We start from the raw sequence: 21,102 nt of genomic DNA, 5'->3' as shown, positions 1-21,102 counted from the left end.
AGTGGGAAATTATCACAGGCAGGAGTCCTGATCTTATCTGAGATTCCCTGATCCTTGATCTCTGATTCCCATTACTGCCTATCTACCTTTTTGCTAGTATTTATATCCAGCTTTGGACAGTACAGTAAAACTCCAGTTGTTCAGCATCCAGTGGTCCGACACTCCTGCTAGTCCAGCACCACCTGGACCCAGAAGTGCTCCAGGCAGCCGGACAATTGGAGCTGCTCTGCCCCGGGCTTCCCCGAGTCAACCGCTGGTCAGTTTCAGCCGCGGCTGACTTGGGTATGCCCGGGGCAGAGCAGCTGGGGTGCTGAGTTGGTCCCATAGCACCACCCCTTTATCCCCCCCAGCCCCACCCCAGACTCCTCATAGCCCCCCCCTTCCTATAGTCCAGCATATCTGATAATCCGGCATCCTCTGGGTCCTAAAGGTGCCGGATTATCGGAAGTTTACTGTATTTGGGACTCACATCATCGTCCGTGCTAAGTGTTCCAAAAATCATGAGATGGTCTTGAAAAAATATGAGCTTTTCAAAAGGCATTACAGGTGGGGGAAGGAGGGAGGCCTTCACTGTATTTGCTGTCTGGTGCCTGAGTCTATAGGATATATCGAGGCCACATTTCCACACTCTGCAAACATGAAGTCTAGAGTCTCCCCTACCCCCACTTTATTTGTTAGCAAAAACTTAAGATGAGATTCTCTCATAATCACATGCTTTCAGGAGCTGGACGTTTTAAAAAAGCACCCAAGTCTCAGGAGAATTGGCAACACTTTCAGGCTAGCTGAGGGGCATGTCCACACAGCACTGACTGAAGCGCAGAGCAGCCCGTAGGAAAAGACATCCCGTTCCTCTGACATATTTAGGTTCCTAACCTCCATTGAAAACACTAGAAGTTAGGAGCCTAAATCCCAGCCAGGATTTGGGCTAGAGTTGCTAGCCTATCAGGGAAGGGGAGGGTAAATCATCTTTGGAGGCGTTTGTGGGATGCTGAGCTGGAGGAATGTAACATATTATGGGGAGGAGGAGACTGGATCAGCAGGTGTGCGAGGGGCAGGGAGTAATGCTGGGGCGGGGGAATGAACTGAGGAGGAGTATGACCATGTTTAGTTTCTCATTGCACTAAGGGCTTCAATGCTGTAGTTATAAAAAGTCACTCCAAGTTGTTGGATGGAAACGCCCTCCAATGACATTTGCATAACCCAAAGTAACTCATACACAAGAAAAAGAAATTGTTCATTTCCAAGCTCTCCTTATTTATGGCTGGGTTCTTACACTGTTGTGTTTTCAGAGATAGCAAATTCAAACCATTGCATGGGTCAATGGTTAGCTAATTTCTAGATGAATGACAGAGGAAACAGGTTGCAACAAGGCAGCTGCTCTCACTTCCTTCTGTGAGGAGATACAATAGTTGTCTGAAAAGGAGCAAAGTCAGTGCACACTCTTCCCCAGCAACGATGGGCAACTGGGTGGTGAACGAGGGACTCTCCATTTTTGTCATTGTAAGTACAATACCTTTCTCTATTTTAAGTCTCCTTTGATTTGTTATATATGTTAAGTGTTTGGATGGGATAGTGATCATGATATATATGAGAGAGAGAGAGAGAGAGAGAGAGAGAGAGAGAGAGAGAGAGAGAGAGAGAGAATAACATTTCTGTAACAACGAGCAGTCCTGTGGCACCTTAGAGACTAACAAATATGTTATATCATGTGCTTTTGTGGGTAAAACCCACTTTGTCTGAGGTGCCACAGGACTGCTCGTTTTTAAAATTGCAGACTAACAGGGCTACCCCTCTAAGATGTATTACATTTCAATGTAAATTCCAAGAATGTAAAAAAGGCAATACCTTACCAGACTATCTAGAAATAAATGCTAATGAAACTGAATTATACAATAAATAATACTCAGTGTAGGCTATTTATATCAGACTGGCAAATTCTGGGATTCTGCATGTGGAGATACTTTGTTTAGACTTGCTGTGCTTGACTCTTGCATGGAAATGCAGCGAAAACAATTTTGTATCATTCTAGCCAGGGGTTTCAATTAGCTCGAAGCAGAATATAAAAGTGGTTGGAAATCCTCTCTTGTGTTGGGAAATTAGGGTCTGGGAAAAAGTGATTAACCTGGAAAAGTCAAGTTTGGTGATGAAAACTTTGATAGGGGGTTAATAATTTGTATTTTGTTTGATTTTATCAATAAAGCCAAATGTTCCAAAAGATTGGTTCAGAGTACATAGTGAATGTATTCATATGTGTGTATACACATACCAGTACACCCAGGATATGAATTCAACCTGATTCCTGTTACAGTATAGGCCTGTATTTTCCTTTCAAACAGTTGATTTCTATCTAAAGATATTTTAAAATCTGGCTTTATATATGGTGTAATTATGAGAAATAGTGATTGTATATCTCCAAAAGAGTTGCTAGAACATCATAAATCTGATTTTTAGATTTGTTTTCCAAATTTCTTAAAATAATGTAATAATACTAATGTTGTGTAATAGGTTTATTAAATGAATAGCTATAAACTGGTCTGGAAAATCATAGTGCAAATACTTTTGAATATGCTTAATTGTATACACCTGAGCAGTCCCACTGAAACCACTACTCAGGAGCCTGTAATTAAGTGTATGTCTACACTGCATTCCTCTTTAGAGAGAGCAATGCAAATGCAGACAAACAAAATTGCAAATGAAGTGCAGATTTGAATTTCCAGCACTTCCTTTGCATAATTGTGTCCTGGCGCTATTTTGAAATACCTTATTTTGAAAAAAGAAACGCTGTCTAGACGCAGTTATTTTGAAGAAAATCCTTCTTTTGAAATTACCTTTACTTGAGGTTTAAGGGTAATTTCAAAAGAAGGGTTTTCTTTCGAAATAACTGCATCTAGACAGCATTTCTTTTTTCAAAATAGGGTATTTTGAAATAGTGCTTGGATGCAATTATGCAAATGGGGCATGGGAAATTCAAATCCACGCTTTATTTGCAACTTCGCTCAGCTGCATTTGCATTCTTCTCTCAAAAGAGGAATTCGGTGTAGACATACTAAGAATGTGAGCAAGTGTTTGCAGGATCTAGGCCTTAATTTACCAGAGGCAAAATAAATGATGCTTTCATATTTAAAAGCTCAGCTGAACATTTTTTTCACATTAAAGAGCCTGTCTTAAGAAAATACTAATGATTAAAAAGATACAGATTTTTAGTTCTGTAATAACAGTACCTAGAGCTAGTCACAGAATTGCTGCCAGATGCTGTTAAAACTAATGTTCTGTATACCAATAGGAAAAAATGTAGACTTTGAAATGTAACATCTGTGGTGGCTGAAATGTGAACTTGTAGGAATGGTTTGTGCCTGTCATTTACTGTTAACTATTGCCTGTAATGACACATTTGAATATGCAGTAAGGACATCCAGATAGCACATACATACATTGATTTGTCAAGCTGTCATGGTCAGTGATTCGAGTGAGCAGAAGCTCACAGTAGCTGAGTTCTGGCATGTTTCCCTCACAAGAGCTGAATACAATCTGAATTAAAACAAAAGTGTATTTTCACTAGAGTAAGAAAAAGAAAGAGTTATTTGAAATAGATTGCAGTTCTAGAAATGCATTGAGGGACGGCTTCTTTAGAGGGTCTGTTTGGAACTGTGCTCAGCACTGTTCATTGTTATGTTACTACATGTTGCTTGGGTGTTGTTCCCCTGGTAGGACTTGAAATGCAGCCTTAGGAGTTCTTCTGCATTTTCCTTCCTACTATGCACTTTGACTCTAATGGAGATCCGGGGCCTGATTCTCTTCTCATGCATTCCGTTTAATACTAGTGGAACTCCATTGAGCAAAAATAGGCCTTTATAGTCTTGGCTGGCCCTAATCTTTATTACAATGCTTGAAAGGGGATGGGGGAAGGCAGGGCCTGTTGCAGAAACCACATCTGAATCATTAGGGTGGGGGCAAGCCACAGAGAAATGAGCGAATGCAGTGAGCTCTGCTGAGCTGTGTGCTCTGGCAGGGATTTCACAGAAACTCGGAATAAGTTTATAACTACCTGTGGAAATTGTGGGAGAGGGTCACCCTACAGTTTAAAGTGACCCCAGCCCTTTGGTGCAGCTTCAACTCTGGCTGCCAACAAGGGGAATCTGACTGAAGATCTGCCATTAGTAACGGTCATCAGCTCACACACACACACATGGCCTCAGGGGCCCCACACATGGCCGCACCTGAGCTAAAGGGGATGCTCAGTGAACGGCTGCAGTACTATGGCTTATTTCCTCCATAGGCCTACAACCTTGGATAGAGTGGCCTAAACACCCACACTTAAGAAGGTCTAATGTTGCCTCCAATTCAGGGCAATGGTACATATATATGTTAGACAGTATGCTACCCTGTTTAATCTTAGGGAAGATATTTGTAGCACAGTTTGCTGTAGAGTTATTCCATTAGTATATATGCCTAGAGAGAGAACAGGGGATTTCATGGGGATGGGAGCCAGGGTGGAGTGTGGGGAAATGCTAAGATAGAATGAAAAGGCAATTAAAAAGAACCCTTAGCACAAAATGAATAATAATAACATAATATTAATTAAAAACCACATCAATCACTGACTCTGAGGAAATGTCAGCCTATGTTATGTTTATGTTTATTGACGAGGTGAAGAAGGGTGAAAAATTTAAGGCCAGGGAGGATTATTAGATCATCTAGTCTGACCTCCTGAATGTAAGAAGCCACAGAGTTTCATCCAGTAGCTCCTGTATTGAGCCCTATTTATGTGTGACTCAAAGCCATCTTCTGATTGCATCTAATAATGTATTTTTTCTCATTCAGCTTGTGTGGCTGGGGTTAAATGCCTTCCTCTTTTGGTGGTACTACAGAGTATATGATGTTCCAAAAAAATTCTACTACAGCAGAGAGCTTCTTGGGGTAAGTACAGCATACCTGGGTTATCATGGCACATACCTCAGCTCTATTTGGCTGAGACAGTAGCAGTTCAAAACTCACAGAAATAGATAATTGAACACAAATTGTGCTTTCAGACAGAAAAATGCAAAGCAGAGCAGACAAATCCCATTTTGGAGATGTCTTCCCAGAAGATTCACACTCTGTTTAATTAAAAAACAGAACATAGAGCGTGACTGCTTTATTAAGCAGAAGCTGTGCAAAGTATTGCCTTGGAATTAAAAAAGAAGACTATCTTAATAATTTGTTTAATAGAATCATTTTTCTATCCTGAAATGAATAGTTTACACACCTGTTTGCCCAGAAGACTAGTTGTTATTTATGTTTATATCAAAATATATCTATCAATAAGACCTTGGAGTACCAGAAGGGTCATGTGACCTATTGTAAACTTGTTTCCAAAGCTTTCCAACCATATTACCACATTTGGCACAATGAAGCAGATTGTTGCTAAAGCCAGTTTGTGAGATGCTGCAAGAGATTCAAACCAAGCTGATTTCAATTAGTATTTATATATTACAGAGAAGTTAGTGAGAGGGATTACTCATATTTTATAAAAATTTTTGCACAAATTACTGTTGGCTCTGAATTATAAAACAACATGATCACAGATTTACTGATTTGGTTCAATAAAGCTGGGAATCTTGCTCTCGCTTTCACATTAGTACATATTGGTCAATTTCTGCTCTTATTTATAAAGGTGCAACAGCCTTTTGAAATTGTGCTTTTTTGGGGGGAAAAAAGCAGGGTTTTTTTCCCCAAAATTGCTCCATCTGCATGGAGATTTACAATTTTTTCCTCCATCCTTAATTTTTAAAAAGGCACAAGCTTCTTTATCCCTTTTTTGATGATCTTGGTGAAAGTTGTAAATCTGAAACCATGAGGAATATGATGATTGATACAAGTAATTTTTTAAATGGCACCGGTCATAAAAACAAAAAGAAACCTGTATTTACAGAAAATTGTTGAACTAAATCTATACCTGGTTTCTTCTTGAATAAACGTATTGTAAGATACAATTTCCTAGTGTGCTGTACCCCTCTTCATGTGACTGCCTCCAAATCTTCTTTTCAATAGTCATCAGATAACATTTTAATGGTCATCAGATGGGGAACACTGCTAACTGGTTACATTTGCTTTGTGCTTGACCTCAGCTGTCAGACCTAATAGGTAGCCTTTAAAATAATAAGTAGGGCTGTCAAGCAATTAAAAATGTTAATCGCAATTAATCGTGAGATTAATCACTTGCAACTCCGCTTTGAAATGCTGTGGCGGTGTTTCAATGGGGCAGCGCTTCATGGAGCCTGGGATCAGCTGGAGTCCCCAGTTGACCCTGGGCTCCATGCAGGGCTGCCCTATTAAGGCGCTGGAGTGGCACTTCAAAGGGACAACGAAAGCGGAGCAGCACTTCAAAGCAACAGCGCAGTGTTAACACCTGCAATTAACATGTTAATTTTTCTAATGCGTTCATCTTGTCCTGCGTTAATTGCAGGCATTAACGCAGGTCAACTGACACCCCTAATAATAAGATCATGTAAACACTGAGAAAAGAAGCAAGGTTTTATTTGAAGGCATCTCTGTGCTGCTATGTGTGTTCAACTGCGCTGTACAGTAGAAACTGGGATGAGCTCCAACTGATATGAACGAACTCTTTAATTTTAATTTATACTCTGGCTAGGAGTAAAGAAGCCTTGGAGTGGGTGAGGGTCAGGACTAAGGTTAGATCTAGAGTGCAGGTGGGAATGTGTCTCCTATCATGGATTGATAGACGGGTGCTAGCTCTGCTCGAGCTAGCATGCTAAAAACAGCAGTGTGAATGTTGCAGCACGGGCTAGCTTGGCTTGGAGGCAGCAGCAGTCAGGTTGGCGATGGCTGCACTGCTATTTTTAGCATATTAGCTCAAGCAGAGCTAGCATTTCAATCTGCCCAGGCTGGGTAATACTCTCCCAGCTGCTGTGTAGGCATGCCCTTTTGTGCTGTACTGATACTGCCCTCTGTTACATTGCATTACAGTCTGCTTTGCCTTGGGCACGAGCGCCTGCAGCCTGTTTGAATTTCAACTGCTTGCTGATTCTGCTGCCAGTCTGTCGAAACCTGCTCTCCTTCCTTAGAGGATCCAGTGCGGTAAGATGAAGAAAGACTTTCAGAATACTTGAGAGAGCAGCCCGTGTTATTGAGCTCGAGTTCCCCAAATGTGTCTTCCTTTCTACATGCCCCTTTTCAGAAGCATCAGAATTCAGAGTTTTGCTGCAGAACAGAAATATACACTAAACACAACAAAATCACATACAGCCACACTTTCAAAATGTCATTTCTGGCTTTCAATCCATTTATGCCAGAGATGAATATGCCCCCAGCTTCAAATTTTGTGGAAAGAAAGAAAGAAAGACTGACTGACTTTTTTTCAAAGCTGTTAGAGCTGGATTTTCACACTTGATCTTTCTGTTACATTCTTCCTTCTTTGCTGCTCTACATGGTTTACGCCAGACTCAGCTTGAAATTGCTTATGACCTTCTCTGGCCAATGGAGCATAGGTGCAATAGACTGCACATGAGATGTACTATTAAGGCCATGTCTGTACTTACCCAGAAGTTCAAATTAAGATATGCAACTCCAGCTACATTAATTGCGTAGCTGAAGTTGACGTATTTTAATTTGATCTTTCGTGCCATCTTCACAGTAGGAGGTTGACAGGAGCATTACCTCTGCTCCCCACAAATTAAGGAGTACCAGCGTTGACAGCGGCACCCTCCTCATTCAAGTTAGCAGGCCTTTATTAGATCCACTATATAGAATTCTAGAAGATTGATGGCCAGAGTGATCTTCTTGCAAGTATAGATGTGGCCTGAGAGCACAACTCAGTGGTGTTCTGTGCTAGCTGAAATTTTTGAGTGGTCTTCCATGGTTGTCCTAACCAGTACACCCTGCAGCAGTCTAATACAACAGTGACAAAGACATGGATACCTGAGAGTAAAATATCCTATCCTAGCACAAATGGAGAAACCTACCCTTGGCTAGTATAGTCAGGGTTCCAAAAGGAATCTCAGGTTGCAAATGTTACTAGCACAAAGTGTTCAGTTGAGGACGGAGATACTATCTCATCCAGTTACTTCCCTTTCCAACCCTATTATATCACCTCCGCTTTATCTGAATCGCATTTGATCACCTTGTTCTCATCTAAAACCAATGGCAGGTACTGGGAAACTAAAGATACTACCCTATTATGGTCTAATGAAAGAGAAATACGGCATTATCTGTCCTCTCCTATTGATATCAATTGCATTCAAAACCTCTTCGTAGCCCTCATCTTTCTTCCTGTACTCCTCAGCATAAGCACATGTGTAGCCAGTGGCTCCAGTTTGAGGTGTTGATTTAGATCTGTGAAGCCATGTAAGATTTCATGCTTTAGAGATGCCTTCCCTGCATATTTTTATGCCATCCCAGTGGCTGAGATCCGTTGGAATTTTCTTATCAGGTTTCTTCAGACCTCCAATGGGGATTTTCTTAACAGGTGTCCCTCAGCCTGAGGCTGTTGACCTAAAGAATATGTTGTCAGGTTTCTCTAGGCCTTTTCATGAGGCCGGGGCACTGAGTGTTATGTGTAGGCTAGAGGGGGTTCTTTTCTATTTGAAGGATATATTTGTCTAGCAATATTTGTAATAAATGCAGCTTCACAGATCTTGTGAGCGAAATGAAAAATAAATGAGGATTTTGGCCTCATCCTGGGCTGTAACATGGGTCATTTTTCCACATCACCAAAATCACTAGAAAAATAAGGACACTTCGATGCAGTTTTTAGTTTCATGTCCAGAGAGACCCAGGAGTCATATAGCAGAGGTGTTATTTGTTGGTAATTCTTCAGCTGACTTGGCAGAACTGTGTGGAAAATGCTACCTTAGTGTCTACTACTTTATGCTTGACTCAAGCTATTTCCATCAGTTCATTGGGTAAATCTAGAAACTCAAAGCATACAAGACTGGATCTTTGAGGCCAAAAATCTAACTTTAATTTTAAAAAAACCTCTTTTAACTTACTGGAGTTAAAATTGGAGTTAATGTCCAGCCTCCATATATCTGTCATTGCTCCATAAGCACTGTACTGTGAAAGTTTCACTTCTCATTTTGCAGATAACTTGTTCTTTCCTAATGGCATATAGCACTTATTTACTGAAAAGGGGGGAGGGGAAAACCCTATACAGTAATTCCTCATTTAACACTATATATATATTTCAGAAAATGATCGTGTTAAGTGAAAACATGTTATGCAGGGTCAATTTTCCCATTGAAAATAATGGAAAAGGTGGGGGTTGCATTTAAAGCGGTGGTGTCTGTTGGGTCCCGGACATAAGGTTGGGGGAAAAAGGGGACTGGGTTACAGCATTACATAGACTCATAGACTTATAAAAGCTGATGCTGCATTATGTGCATATTACAAAATGCCACTGAATTCATTAGGATCATATGGAAAAATGCTAAGCAATCATCTATTTTAAAAGTATATCATAAAGCATTTACACCAGCAGGTGAACTACGGTTTCACAAAAAAAGCAGTCATGTAGCACTTTAAAGACCAACAAGATAGTTTATTAGGTGATGAGCTTTCATGGGGCAGACCCACTTCTGTTTTACCAAGATCAGACTAACACGGCTATGTCTCTGTTACTATTCATTATGTAAGGTTTCACAGGTAGCCTGAAGACTACTTGTCTTTAAAAACTTAATGTTCTTTTTATTTTGTATTACATTTCTTAGATTTAAATAAAAAGAGAAATGAAAAATATCTACCCACAGAAATGTAGTTGCATTCCATGTGTTGTCAGCAGTGTATGAACACAAGACTCTCGCATCCATACTACAGACTCCTACCACTTGTGTTAGAGGGGTAATTGGTAATAACTTATCCTTTATGTGGAACTGCTGCTAGAGGGATCATGACACACACCTTTCCAGTGAGTTGCTAGACAGCAGTAAACTATTGACCTTCAGGATTCCTGTGTACTGTTCCAGGCCCTGAAAGAAGAGTATGGTCTAGTGGTAAGAAAAGTGGTTAAAGATACCCATAACCAAGTGTTTCTATCTGAAAGGAACATGGTGATATGGATGGGCCTTGCATGTACCATATTAAAGCTCTAGGTTCTATTTCCAACTCTCCCAAAGCTTAATTGTTGTAAAGTACATAGAAATATTAAAATCAGTCAGTGAAAGAGGTAGAATTTGAATTCATGGGGCCTGATTCTCCCTATTCATCTTCCATCACTGGAATGGTACAAATGGAGTGGAGACTGGTTGCATCCCCATCACTTATGTAAACACTGAACAGTAAGTTTTATTGTCCACATATAAAATTATTTTCCTGTGGTAATTCCTTCCCTGAACTGTGACAGATTAGCTAATATCAACCAAGATTAAAAGCCAACATCTGGTGTTATGGAAGGGTTGGAATTGATTCCAATAAACAAGTATTTAGTTTAGTTTAGTTTAGTTTAGTTTAGTTTAGTTTAGTTTAGTTTAGTTAGAACTGCTTCTATTACTAAATTGCTCACTGTTCGAGATGTGCAGCTCATCCTGTTTCATGTCCCTATAAAGCTGTCTCTCCTTTATTGTCATTCAGAGGTTCAGGAAAACCCTGCTGTCTTGGCTGCCTGTATTAGGGTGGTGGGAGTTTTCTTGTTGCCGTGCCCAGTGAGACATGTGGGGCTTGTGAATTGTCAGCATCACTGGGTCACAGTAGATGCCTGGATGAGGGAGCTAGGACCCTGCAGAGGGAGTTTGTACAGTAGGACTCCTAGGCAGTTGGACTTATTTCATTTAAGATACTTTTTTGATAAGAAAGTTAATATCAGGAAGGAGAGGATTTTTGTATTTGATGCAAATTTTGATTGGAGTAGGCTGGGGAATCCCACAGCTTGTGTGCTCTTTTTTAATTAATTGCATCCAGATGCCAGCTGCATAAAGACCACAACAAAACACATGATTATATCCTATTGTATGATTTTAAAATGACTTAAAATGTGGGCTTCTTGCTAAGTGATGTTTCACAGGGAGCGGAGCAGAAAACAAAGATGGTTCGATAACACTGCACAGCAAACCTTCCCTAAAACCACAAAAGAAGTGTTGTTGTATTATTGAAAGAACAACTGAGTTCTCTATGTACATCCTCCATGCCAGGAATTCTACTTCTTTTATTGAATCAACATGTATTTAATCAAACAGGGGAACTGTACTGCCATCATTGGGCTTTACAGATTGGCCTTTTCAAATAGGAAATTAAAGAGTTCATAGTTCCTCTTTGCACAGCTTAGACACAGGCAGCCAGGAGAAAAAAATTTCTATTCCACTGACATTGGAAGGCCAGTCTCTCCCATCTGTTTGTTATCGTGCTGTAACTGGTGAAGTCACTATAATAACAACTAGCATGTGAGGCAGATTTGTCCTCTAATTTAAGTTACTGTAACAGCTAGAAAAAGAGTAAAACGCGAGAACTAAGATTAAGTCATTTTCCAAATGTTAGTCTGAAACTAGCAGCTGCTGCCTGCTAATATATTTACATGTATTGGTATAGTGGATGTCCACCTATATCGAGACTGATGTGGAAGGCCAAATTCCTTTCTGGTGTAACTTCACCAAAGTCAATGAAGTTGCATCAGAAATGTATAAATGTTAATGTTTGACAGTTTGCATCATGTTTCCTGGTCACTGTCTTTCATGACTGGTAAAGGGAGGACAAGGTACTGACTTTCACTGACTTCCATATGCTCTGGAATCAGGCCTCATATGTGCTAGCTAGTGTCAGGACTTTTACCAAAGCTGTCAGCTCTGTTTCGTTTTTAAGAGTCAGGTTTTTCACCTGTATTTATGTGTCAGGGAGATTTGTATTTGTTTGGAACAACACTGACATTTAATGATAGGTTCCTAGATGGGTAGGTTAACTTCAGGGCAAGATAACTATCAGATCAGCAATTCTGGGGAAGGAACCATATCTTCATATGTGTCTGTAAAGTGCCTAGAAACTTTTGGCTGGTAACTCTTTGAGGCAGAGGCTTTCCGTCATTATATGTTTGCACAATACATAGTAAAATTTGATCTTGCTCTGACTGGGGCCTCTGGGCACTTCCCTAGCATGAATAGTCATGATAATACCTCTGATATTACCGAATTGTCCCAGGCCCTGATCCTCTTATAAAAGTAAGTCTTGATTTAACATAAACTAGATGGCCTCTTTTCGCCATCTTGAATTACCCTCCCATCATCAAGTAACTTGATTAAATCAAGTGCCTTACAGCATTATTCGGCATCTTTATATGACAAAGTGCCACACTGGAGCATTTAGTTCATGTTATTATTAATCGTTACATCAATTTCAGCAAGTCTTGTGCTCAATGTACCTGGGTTATTCCCCCAGTTAAGTAGACCATGTCCTTCGTACCACAAATAATCTGCAGAGGCTTTTCATTTTTTTTAAACCCAAAGTGCTGCTCAACCCGTATCAGGAGACAGTTAGACAGGAACCTCACGTTTCACAAAATGGTGGCTTGGATGATCGCCCTTCATACTGGTAGGTATTTAAGAGTTTTCTTGATCATTGCTTTATCATTTCACCTTGCACAGAATCCAAATGGAAACAGTGTCTTTAGAGTTTATGACTTGGCGCCTCATTTTACTAAACTAAGAGAATGACCCATGACATGAGTTAAATTAGTATCTAAATGCTAGTCTGAAACTAGCAAAAAACAAAGGACAAGTGATAAAAGACAATTCACTGTAGCTCTATTAATCCATGCCCTCTTAAAAATTGGTACCAAACATTTAATGCTTACTGAGGCTTGTTTCCAAACTGTGATGTTTGTAGTAAACAAGGAGAGTGAGGAAAGACAAGCTACATACAAAGGGCTGGGTAAATAGGCTTTTCCCCTACCTGATATGTAGACTGGCCATAGACTTTCCTATGTTGCTGATCACCACAGAATCTGCAAATCTCACAAACAAGAATTAATTGAACTTCACACTACCACTTTGGGCCTTTCTTGAAGTACAGCTGTTATATTATTATTGGCATGTTACAGAAGGGAAACTAAGGCACAAGCCAATTAAGTGACTTTCTCAAGGTCAAGCAGGAAATATGTGCCAGAGTAGGGAACACAACTCAGACCACCTGAATTATGTATCGGTGCCGGATCAGACCCCTCATCCCAAATTTTCAAATGCGACTAGTGATTTTGAGTGCCCAACTAAAAACATATCAAAGGAACTGGATTTCAGAAAATGTGGAGCATCTATCCCCACTTGAACTAGTGCTGAAAGAGGTTACAAAGGTAGATAAGGATAAACCGTAAGCAGCAGCAGCTGTTGCTAATTAACATTATCATTGTGCAGGAAGGATACACTAGAAAACAGGACACTGCAATAAAACTGAAGAGACCTAGGTTCAGTTCCTGACTCAGCCACAGACGTTCTGTGTCACTCAGATCACTTACGTCTACACAGCAACATTATTCAAAATAACATAGTCCACATCAATAGAGCCAAAATTTATTTCGACATAATGTCAAAATACTGTCAAGCTGTAGGACTTCTTACTCCAACATCTGTAACCCTTATTGTACGAGGAGTAAGGGAAGTCAGAGGAAGAGTGCTTTATTTCAAAATAAGTGCTGTGTAGACAGCACCAAAACTCAAAATAAGCTATTTCGAAATAAGCTATGCAATTGGCATAGCTCAATTTGCATAGCTTATTTTGAGTTAAGCCCTGCTGTAGACACATCCTTAGGGTACGTCTACACAGCAGTGTTCTTTTGGAATAATGTCAGTTGTTCTGAAATAACATAGTCTACATCTACATTACAAGCAGTTATTTCAATGTAATGTCAAAATAATGTTGAGCTGGAGGACTTCTTACTCCGGCTCCTGTAACCCTCATTTTACGAGGAGTAAGGGAAGTCAGAGGAAGAGTGCTCTACCTCTGACTTCCTGTTGTGTAGACAGCGCCAAAAGCTGAAATAAGCTATTTTGAGTTAAGTTATGCAACTGACATAGCTCAAATTGCATAGCTTATTTTGGTTTTAACCCAGCTGTGTAGACGTGCCCTTAGTCTGCCTTGTGCCTGAGTACCCCATCTGTAAAATGGGCTTACCACTCTCCTTCTTGACAGGGTAGTTGTGGACATAAAATCCACTAATGATTGTGACTAGATTATTCTATTTCATAGTTTGAATAAGATCCTAGTGTTCAAAAGCCAGACACTTTTTTTGAGGTACCTACAGAAAACGGTGTAACACTTACCTAATATAAACTGTGTTGTTTTCTCCATCACTCACAGCAATACACACTGTTGCACACTTATTTAATGTAGAGAGGTGTGTGGATGCCCGTGTTGAAGCAAATGGAACTATTCAAGCTGTTCTTTCTAAACTTGGTGACAATGAAGATGAATCCTATCTGAATTTTGTCCGAAAAAAATTTAAGGTAAGTGATCCTGTGCCATGTGGAATATTCATGCATGCAATTGTGTCGAAGACATTGAGTTATTTGGTATGGTTAGTTGACTGAATCTGTGTTTAAAACACATTACACAAATGAACTCTGCATTTGGCAATATTTTGTAATACCAATAATGAACTTAGTAATAGTTCGTATATGTCATCTGGCAGTTTCAGTCCTTTAGAAAAAGTAATTAGTTAAACTGTGCCTGTGCAAGGTAGTTAGATAAACATCAGTATTACCCCCAATTTACAGGTGGGAGATGTGAAAATTAAAATCTTAAAACTTGAGTTCCTACAATTAAGGTCTTGGTTTTGTCCATCCCTTCCCCTCCCCACCACCACCACCACCACCACCACCTTACATACACACACACACATGTACTGAGTACCCACAATTCCCATTGACTTTATTGCTAGCTGTAGGTGCTCAGCACCACTGAAAAGCAGACTGTTCATTTTGGTCTACATATGAATGTAGGCTCCTAACTTTAGACACACATCTGTTAAAGCCGTGGTCACCAACCAGTAGATCTCGATCTACCGGTAGATCTCAGGGGCTCTAAGAGTAGCTCTTGAGCCCTCTCTGAACTGCGTACCTGCGCAGTACATTTACATTAGATTTCCTCGTGTAATGTAGGCGGAGCTTCAAGGAAGGGGCGGGGCAGTAGATCTTCGCCTGTTCTGAGACTTAAAAAGTGATCTTGGGTGTAAAAAGGTTGGAGACCACTGTGTTAAAGTATGAACTTGCGTGTTTTCCCACACACACAACTAGCCAGTGGCAGAGCTGGAAACAGAGCCCAGAATTCCTGACATCCAGTTCCATGTGTCAATGAGTAGAAAACAGTTTCTTTCCCTCTTCTATTTAGTTTACTCAGATTCAGTACAAGTGACGTGTAGCAGACATAGGATGTGCATAAACACCAGAGTGCTTTAGGACTACAGGTTGTTTGGAAATCAGTCTGACTTGTTCTCCTAAATCACTTAGGAGCATTTGAAAATACCAACTGTAAGGTAAAATCTTGACTCCACTGAAGTCAATGGCAAAATTCTCTTTGATTTGAAATCCCTGGGGCCAGAATTTCACCTCTAGCATAGATGAATGTTGGGTTCAGGTCAAAGCTTCTGTTGCTCAAAGGGTTCTTCCAATTATCAGTCAAATATATTTCTTTGACTGTTTTTAACATGCCGTAACCACAGTGTCCCTACAACATCGTCTTGTAACCCAACAGGTGTGTATTCTAGAAGCTTTCTGGACATGCCTATAGCTGTAATGACATGGATGGGGTTGGGACATATCCCTAATCCAAAATGTCAGAAATAATACAAATAAGTGTGATTGCATCGTTATCATCCTCAACGAGTCCAGAGGGCGTCCTCTATCCCTCTCCCTTTTTTCCTATGAGCTTCTGATCAATGCGGACACATTAACTATTCAGTCCTGCTGTTTCACTAAATGCCCTCTCCTTAAAGATTCTGAAATGAAAAAGACTGATGGTGCCCAATTCAATTTTGATAAATTGTCTTCATTTAAACCCCTTTGTGTGTTTATTTCACAGAACCCCGAAGGTGGCCTATATGTAGCTTTCACATACTTGGCGGGCCTCAGTGGTGTCATCATTACATTGGCCCTTATATTAATTATCACATCATCCACTAAAACCATTCGAAGGTCCTATTTTGAAGTATTTTGGTTCACCCACCATCTCTTTGTCATCTTCTTTATTGGACTTGTCATTCATGGTGCTGGGTAAGTATTTGTAAATATTCACTGCATTCTTTACAAGATTGTTCATATAGTATAAATTGAAGCCCAACTTTAGGATGCTATCAGCTGTTATCTTGATAGTGATTATTGGCCCAGTCCTACAAACACTTATGCATATCAGAAGCAAATTGTTCATATGCATAAATCTTTACTAGTGCTGGTCATATATGGACTCACAGATACACACTTTTTGACTTTCTCATTAGAAAGTTGTTTCCTTTATAGAATTTCTCTTTCTATGACATAATTCAGCCTTATTTCCTAGAAGGAATTATGTAACACACCACCTGAAATTATCCAAAGGAAATAACACAACAACAAGCATACATTTGTTGCCTTAATGCTAAATCTAACAACCAATTATCTTTACTAACATTGTTAATCCTAACTTTCCATTAATTTTTCAAAATTGGATTCAATGGTTGCAGTTTTATTTATAGACAAATATTAATTGTTGTGGCTTAGAGACAGCTCCTTAATTCCAAACAGGAATATTTTTTTCCAAAAAAGCAGAACAGATGCATAAAGCAGGACAGAAAAATAAATAGCATTTAGTCACAAGCAGCTTTTCTTAGCTCATGATCATAAACTACAGTTAAGAGGAAGTGTTTGATGTGACCTTTAAAATGAGAGTTTGAGTTGTCCAGAATATGGGAAAGAGTTCTTTAAAAATGGTCAGTAAAGATGACAGTGCAAAAAAACCCTTCCTCCCTCAAATGTCAATGACCCCAGGGAGAAGTTAGAAAATAGATTGTCACAGGGGCTCTCCACCTCCATCGGAGGGAGGAGTGCTTCTACTCGCCCAGTGCTGGGTTGATACGCCCCGTCACACAGTCAGACAAACACAGTGGCTACCTCTAGACTGGCATGATTTTCCGCAAATGATTTTAACGGAAAAGTTTTCCGTTAAAAGCATTTGCGGAAAAGAGCATCTAGATTGGCACAGACGCTTTTCCGCAAAAGCACTTTTTGCGGAAAAGCATCCGTGCCAATCTAGACGCGCTTTTGCCCAAAAAAGCCCCGATAGCCATTTTCATGATCAGGGCTTTTTTGCACAAAACAAATCTGAGCTGTCTACACTGGCCCTTTTGCGCAAAAGCTTTGCGCAAAAGGGACTTTTGCCTGAACGGGAGCAGCATATTATTTCCGCAAGAAGTACTGATTTCAGACAGTAGGAAGTCAGTGTTCTTGAGGAAATTGAAGCGGCCAGTGTAGACAGCTGGCAAGTTTTTCCGCAAAAGCACTTGCTTTTGTGGAAAAATTTGCCAGTCTAGACACAGCCAGTCAGGGTATGTCTACATTAGCTCGTTAATTCGAGCTACGTAGGCAAATCAGGAAAGGCTAAGCTGTAGCTATGATTTCCAGGTAGTAGGCAGTTGTACAGAGATGAGAGATGTTAGAAGGAAGGATCATATTGAGATTAAGATAATTACAGTGTATTTAGCCTTAGGAGTAAAGTTGAAGTTTGAGAATCAGGAGAATGATAAAGTAATCAGAAATACTGGACAGAAGACTTTTCACCTAGAAGAAAGACTCAGGGTACGTCTAGACTACAGGCTTCTGTCGACAGAAGTTTTGTCGACAGATACTGTCGACAAAACTTCTGTCGACAAAGAGCGTCTAGACTACATTGAGTTCTGTCGACAAAGCAAGCTGCTTTGTCAACATGGTAGTGTGGACGCAAAGGACAGTTTACATGCAATAACACCTTCTGTCGACAGAAACTCTGTCGACAGAAGGCGTTATGCCTCGTAAAATGAGGTTTACCAGCATCGACAAAACTGCTGAGTTCTGTCGACGTTATGTCGACAGAACTCAGCGGTAGTGTGGACGCAGGTATAGTTTTGTCAACAAAAGTCCACTTTTGTCGACAAAACCCTGTAGTCTAGATGCACCCTTAGTCTTTCATGTATGAAGAATAGATGTCACAGGGTAACCACGAGCTGACAGACTCTGTATAGTTTGATTGCTGGAAAATATACAACTCATTGAATCTAAGGCAATACAAAGGTGTGTGCCATCTGTGTATGGAAAAGTAATAACCAACATTGATGCTAGAAATGAGGGAGATACTGATGTCCAGTATCATTGTGCTATTGACGTCTTTGCATGAGCTAGGAAATGAGAGATTGACTAACTGCAGAGCCAGCCCACAGCTTCCAAGACATAGGAGAAGATTGCTTATACAGCTGAATTTTGTTTTAAGTAATTCTAGTTATGGTCACTGATAAACTGAGAAGCCTGATCTTTCCACCTCTTTTATTTTAAAGGAATAGAAATAGAACAGGCAGAAGGAAAAATCTGGCTTTAGTTTAAACAAAATGTTCTTTTTGTGACCATGTTATTGCACATTATAACTGTAACTCTTTCTCAGTTCTTCACTTGATGTTTTATGTGAGGAGATTTCCCCTAGGAAGTCAACACAGGTTTGCCTCTCCTTTCGCCTTATCTTTGAGTATGTTTAGACTACATGGCTCTGTCGCCAGAGACATGTAGATTAGTTCACTAGACATACCCAAAGGAAGCGGCGATTTAAATAATTGCCGCTTCATTTAAATTAAAATGGCTGCCGCGCTGTTCCAATCAGCTGTTTGGCGGCACAGTGCTGTAGTCTGGACGCTCCATGGTCGACATCAAAGGCATTTGTCGACCTCCCCAGTAAACCTCATCCCATGAGGCATATTTAAATCACCACTTCATTTGGGTATGTCTAGGAAACTAATCTACATGGCTCCGGTGACAGAGCCATGTAGTCTAGACATACCCTTAGTAGCAAATCTTCAGATTGAACAGAGAAGTGGAATCTTACCAGAAAAAGGGATATTAACAGTGGAGAAACACATTGCTGAATGTAATAGCTATAAATACTAGATATAATTTTGTTGACATTAACATTTTGTATTATCTTAAAGCCGTATTGTACGTGGACAGACAGAAGAAAGTTTGAAACAGCATGATCCCGAAAAATGTGCAAAGCACTTCATGCAGTGGGGAATAAAATCTGAATGTCCTATCCCCCAGTTTGCTGGAAATCCTCCTATGGTATGTTCTGTTGTCTTGAGTACAAATATAGTAATGAAAGTCTTCAAAATCTTCAATTTTTTGTTAAACAACATGTATAGATACTATAGAAAGATTGATCTGAATCTAGATATGCAGTAAACCACAAGCTTTGGTAGGAAATCACTTGTTTTTAACATTTTAAAATGTCCAATTGTAATCAAAGACAGACTAAGGAAAGACTCCCCAACTGTACTGCATGTGTAGGGTATCCCCTTAGTGTTTTGCTTTTGAGTTGATATTTGGAGGCCAGGATCCATATGGTATATTGTTGTTGGGTGGGTTACCAGGGAAAGAAGAACTGGGAAAAACAGCTGACGTAAAAACACTGGCCAGTCCACACTGAGTGATCATATGTCAGATGACAGTACCAATCCAGTCTCGTTCAAGTTGGATGAACTACCATCTGGATTAATTCTGCTCTTGGTTCCATCGGTGGCTCTCTAAACACTTCTTCTTCAGAGACAATTGAAGTTTCCTGAATTGGTCCAGACCACCTCTAAAATAAAATGTTCATATTTAACAGGATGAACAAAATGAAATTGAACACAATTAACATGCCAAAAATGTGAGAACCATTCTCTAGAATATAATCATAAACTTGCAGGGTATATTCAAAATTATATGTTAGTAAACTTCACAGGGTAGGGAGAGTCTCTGTGAGTGTGTCTACACTTCATTCTGAGAGAGAGAGAGAGAGAGAGAGAGAAATACAAATGTAGACACCCGAAATTGCAAATGAAGCGGAGATTTAAATATCCCATGCTTCATTTGCATAATTGCAGAGTGGTGGTATTGCGAAATAGCGCTATTGCGAGAAAAAAAGGGGTTATTTCAAGAGAGAACCCTTCCCTTGAAATAATCCTTGAACCTCATTTTTTGAGGAGTAAGGGTTATTTCGAGGGAAGGATTTTCTCTCAAAATAACCCCATTTTTTTTCTCACAATAGCACCAGTCCGTGATTATGCAAATGAAGCACAGGATATTTAAATCCCTGCTTCATTTGCAATTTCAGGTGTCTACATTTGCATTCCTTCCTCGATGGAGGAATGAAGTGTAGACATACCATGTGTTGTGTTTGTACAATGGGTAGCACAATGATGTTCCTGGCCTATGATTGGAATCTCTAGGTGAGACGGTAATGCATATAGCAAATAATAGTGAGAGGGAAAAATTCATATTAGATAGGTACCATGCATTAATGTAAAACAATGACTCCGGAAGCATTGAGGCTAATATGTTCATTTTAAGGATGTTTTTGGTTTGGCTCCTCATTATGGCAAACTCCAAAGAGAGTCTTAAAGTAGTCTGTCTAGGTACTCAATTCATGTCTGTCATTGGTGATTTTACTGTGCTACCAAAGTTTTTGGAACCCACCTGATCTCCAACGGAGCAGCAGCATCTCTTGACTAGATCTCAGCTTCCATCCAGTTCTATCAGTAGGAATCACACTCTTGTGAAGGTGAGGGGAGACGAGCACAGATTCATATCAAGACATCAACAGAAGTGCCAGGCCTTATTCAGTATCATCCACTGAGAGTATAATCATAGGAGAGGGTGAGAGTTCCAGTTCTGACATGCTGAGGACTTTTATTTTCCAGTGTTTTATGTTGCTATTAAAAAAAGTACTTTTCTGACAAAAACAGACTCATTTTCCAAGTAAAAGCTATGGAGTTGCATGTGTATAAATGAGAGCAGAATTTTCCCCATTACATTCACAATGGAGAGGGGCAAGTCTATACTCAACTTGTTCTTGATTTCTTTTCAAATTTGTTAGATCATAATGGGGGGGTTTAAAATGTTATAATAGTCCCAGGCTTGCTACTCGACCTATCAGTCCCATTTC

At 39.9% G+C, this 21,102-nt stretch overlaps 1 protein-coding gene across 1 annotated transcript in view; it reads left to right on the top strand.

Annotated features, from left to right (window-relative positions):
* The first annotated feature begins 1,248 nt into the window (after positions 1-1,248).
* Positions 1,249-21,102, top strand: part of CYBB (cytochrome b-245 beta chain) — a 36,427-nt gene continuing 16,573 nt past the window's right edge. Inside the window, exons 1-7 of the mRNA XM_006133928.5 lie at positions 1,249-1,500; positions 4,822-4,917; positions 6,967-7,077; positions 12,423-12,507; positions 14,269-14,414; positions 15,988-16,178; positions 19,109-19,238. Coding sequence (XP_006133990.2) covers positions 1,456-1,500; positions 4,822-4,917; positions 6,967-7,077; positions 12,423-12,507; positions 14,269-14,414; positions 15,988-16,178; positions 19,109-19,238 — 804 coding nt within the window. The 5' untranslated portion in view covers positions 1,249-1,455. The remainder of the gene's footprint in view (positions 1,501-4,821; positions 4,918-6,966; positions 7,078-12,422; positions 12,508-14,268; positions 14,415-15,987; positions 16,179-19,108; positions 19,239-21,102) is intronic.

The sequence above is a fragment of the Pelodiscus sinensis genome, chromosome 1, assembly GCF_052426305.1.
Source record: "Pelodiscus sinensis isolate ZL-2025 chromosome 1, ASM5242630v1, whole genome shotgun sequence".
Lineage (NCBI taxonomy): Eukaryota > Metazoa > Chordata > Testudines > Trionychidae > Pelodiscus > Pelodiscus sinensis.
Note: the sequence above shows the minus strand (reverse complement) of the source record. Positions and strands in the feature narration are given on the sequence as shown.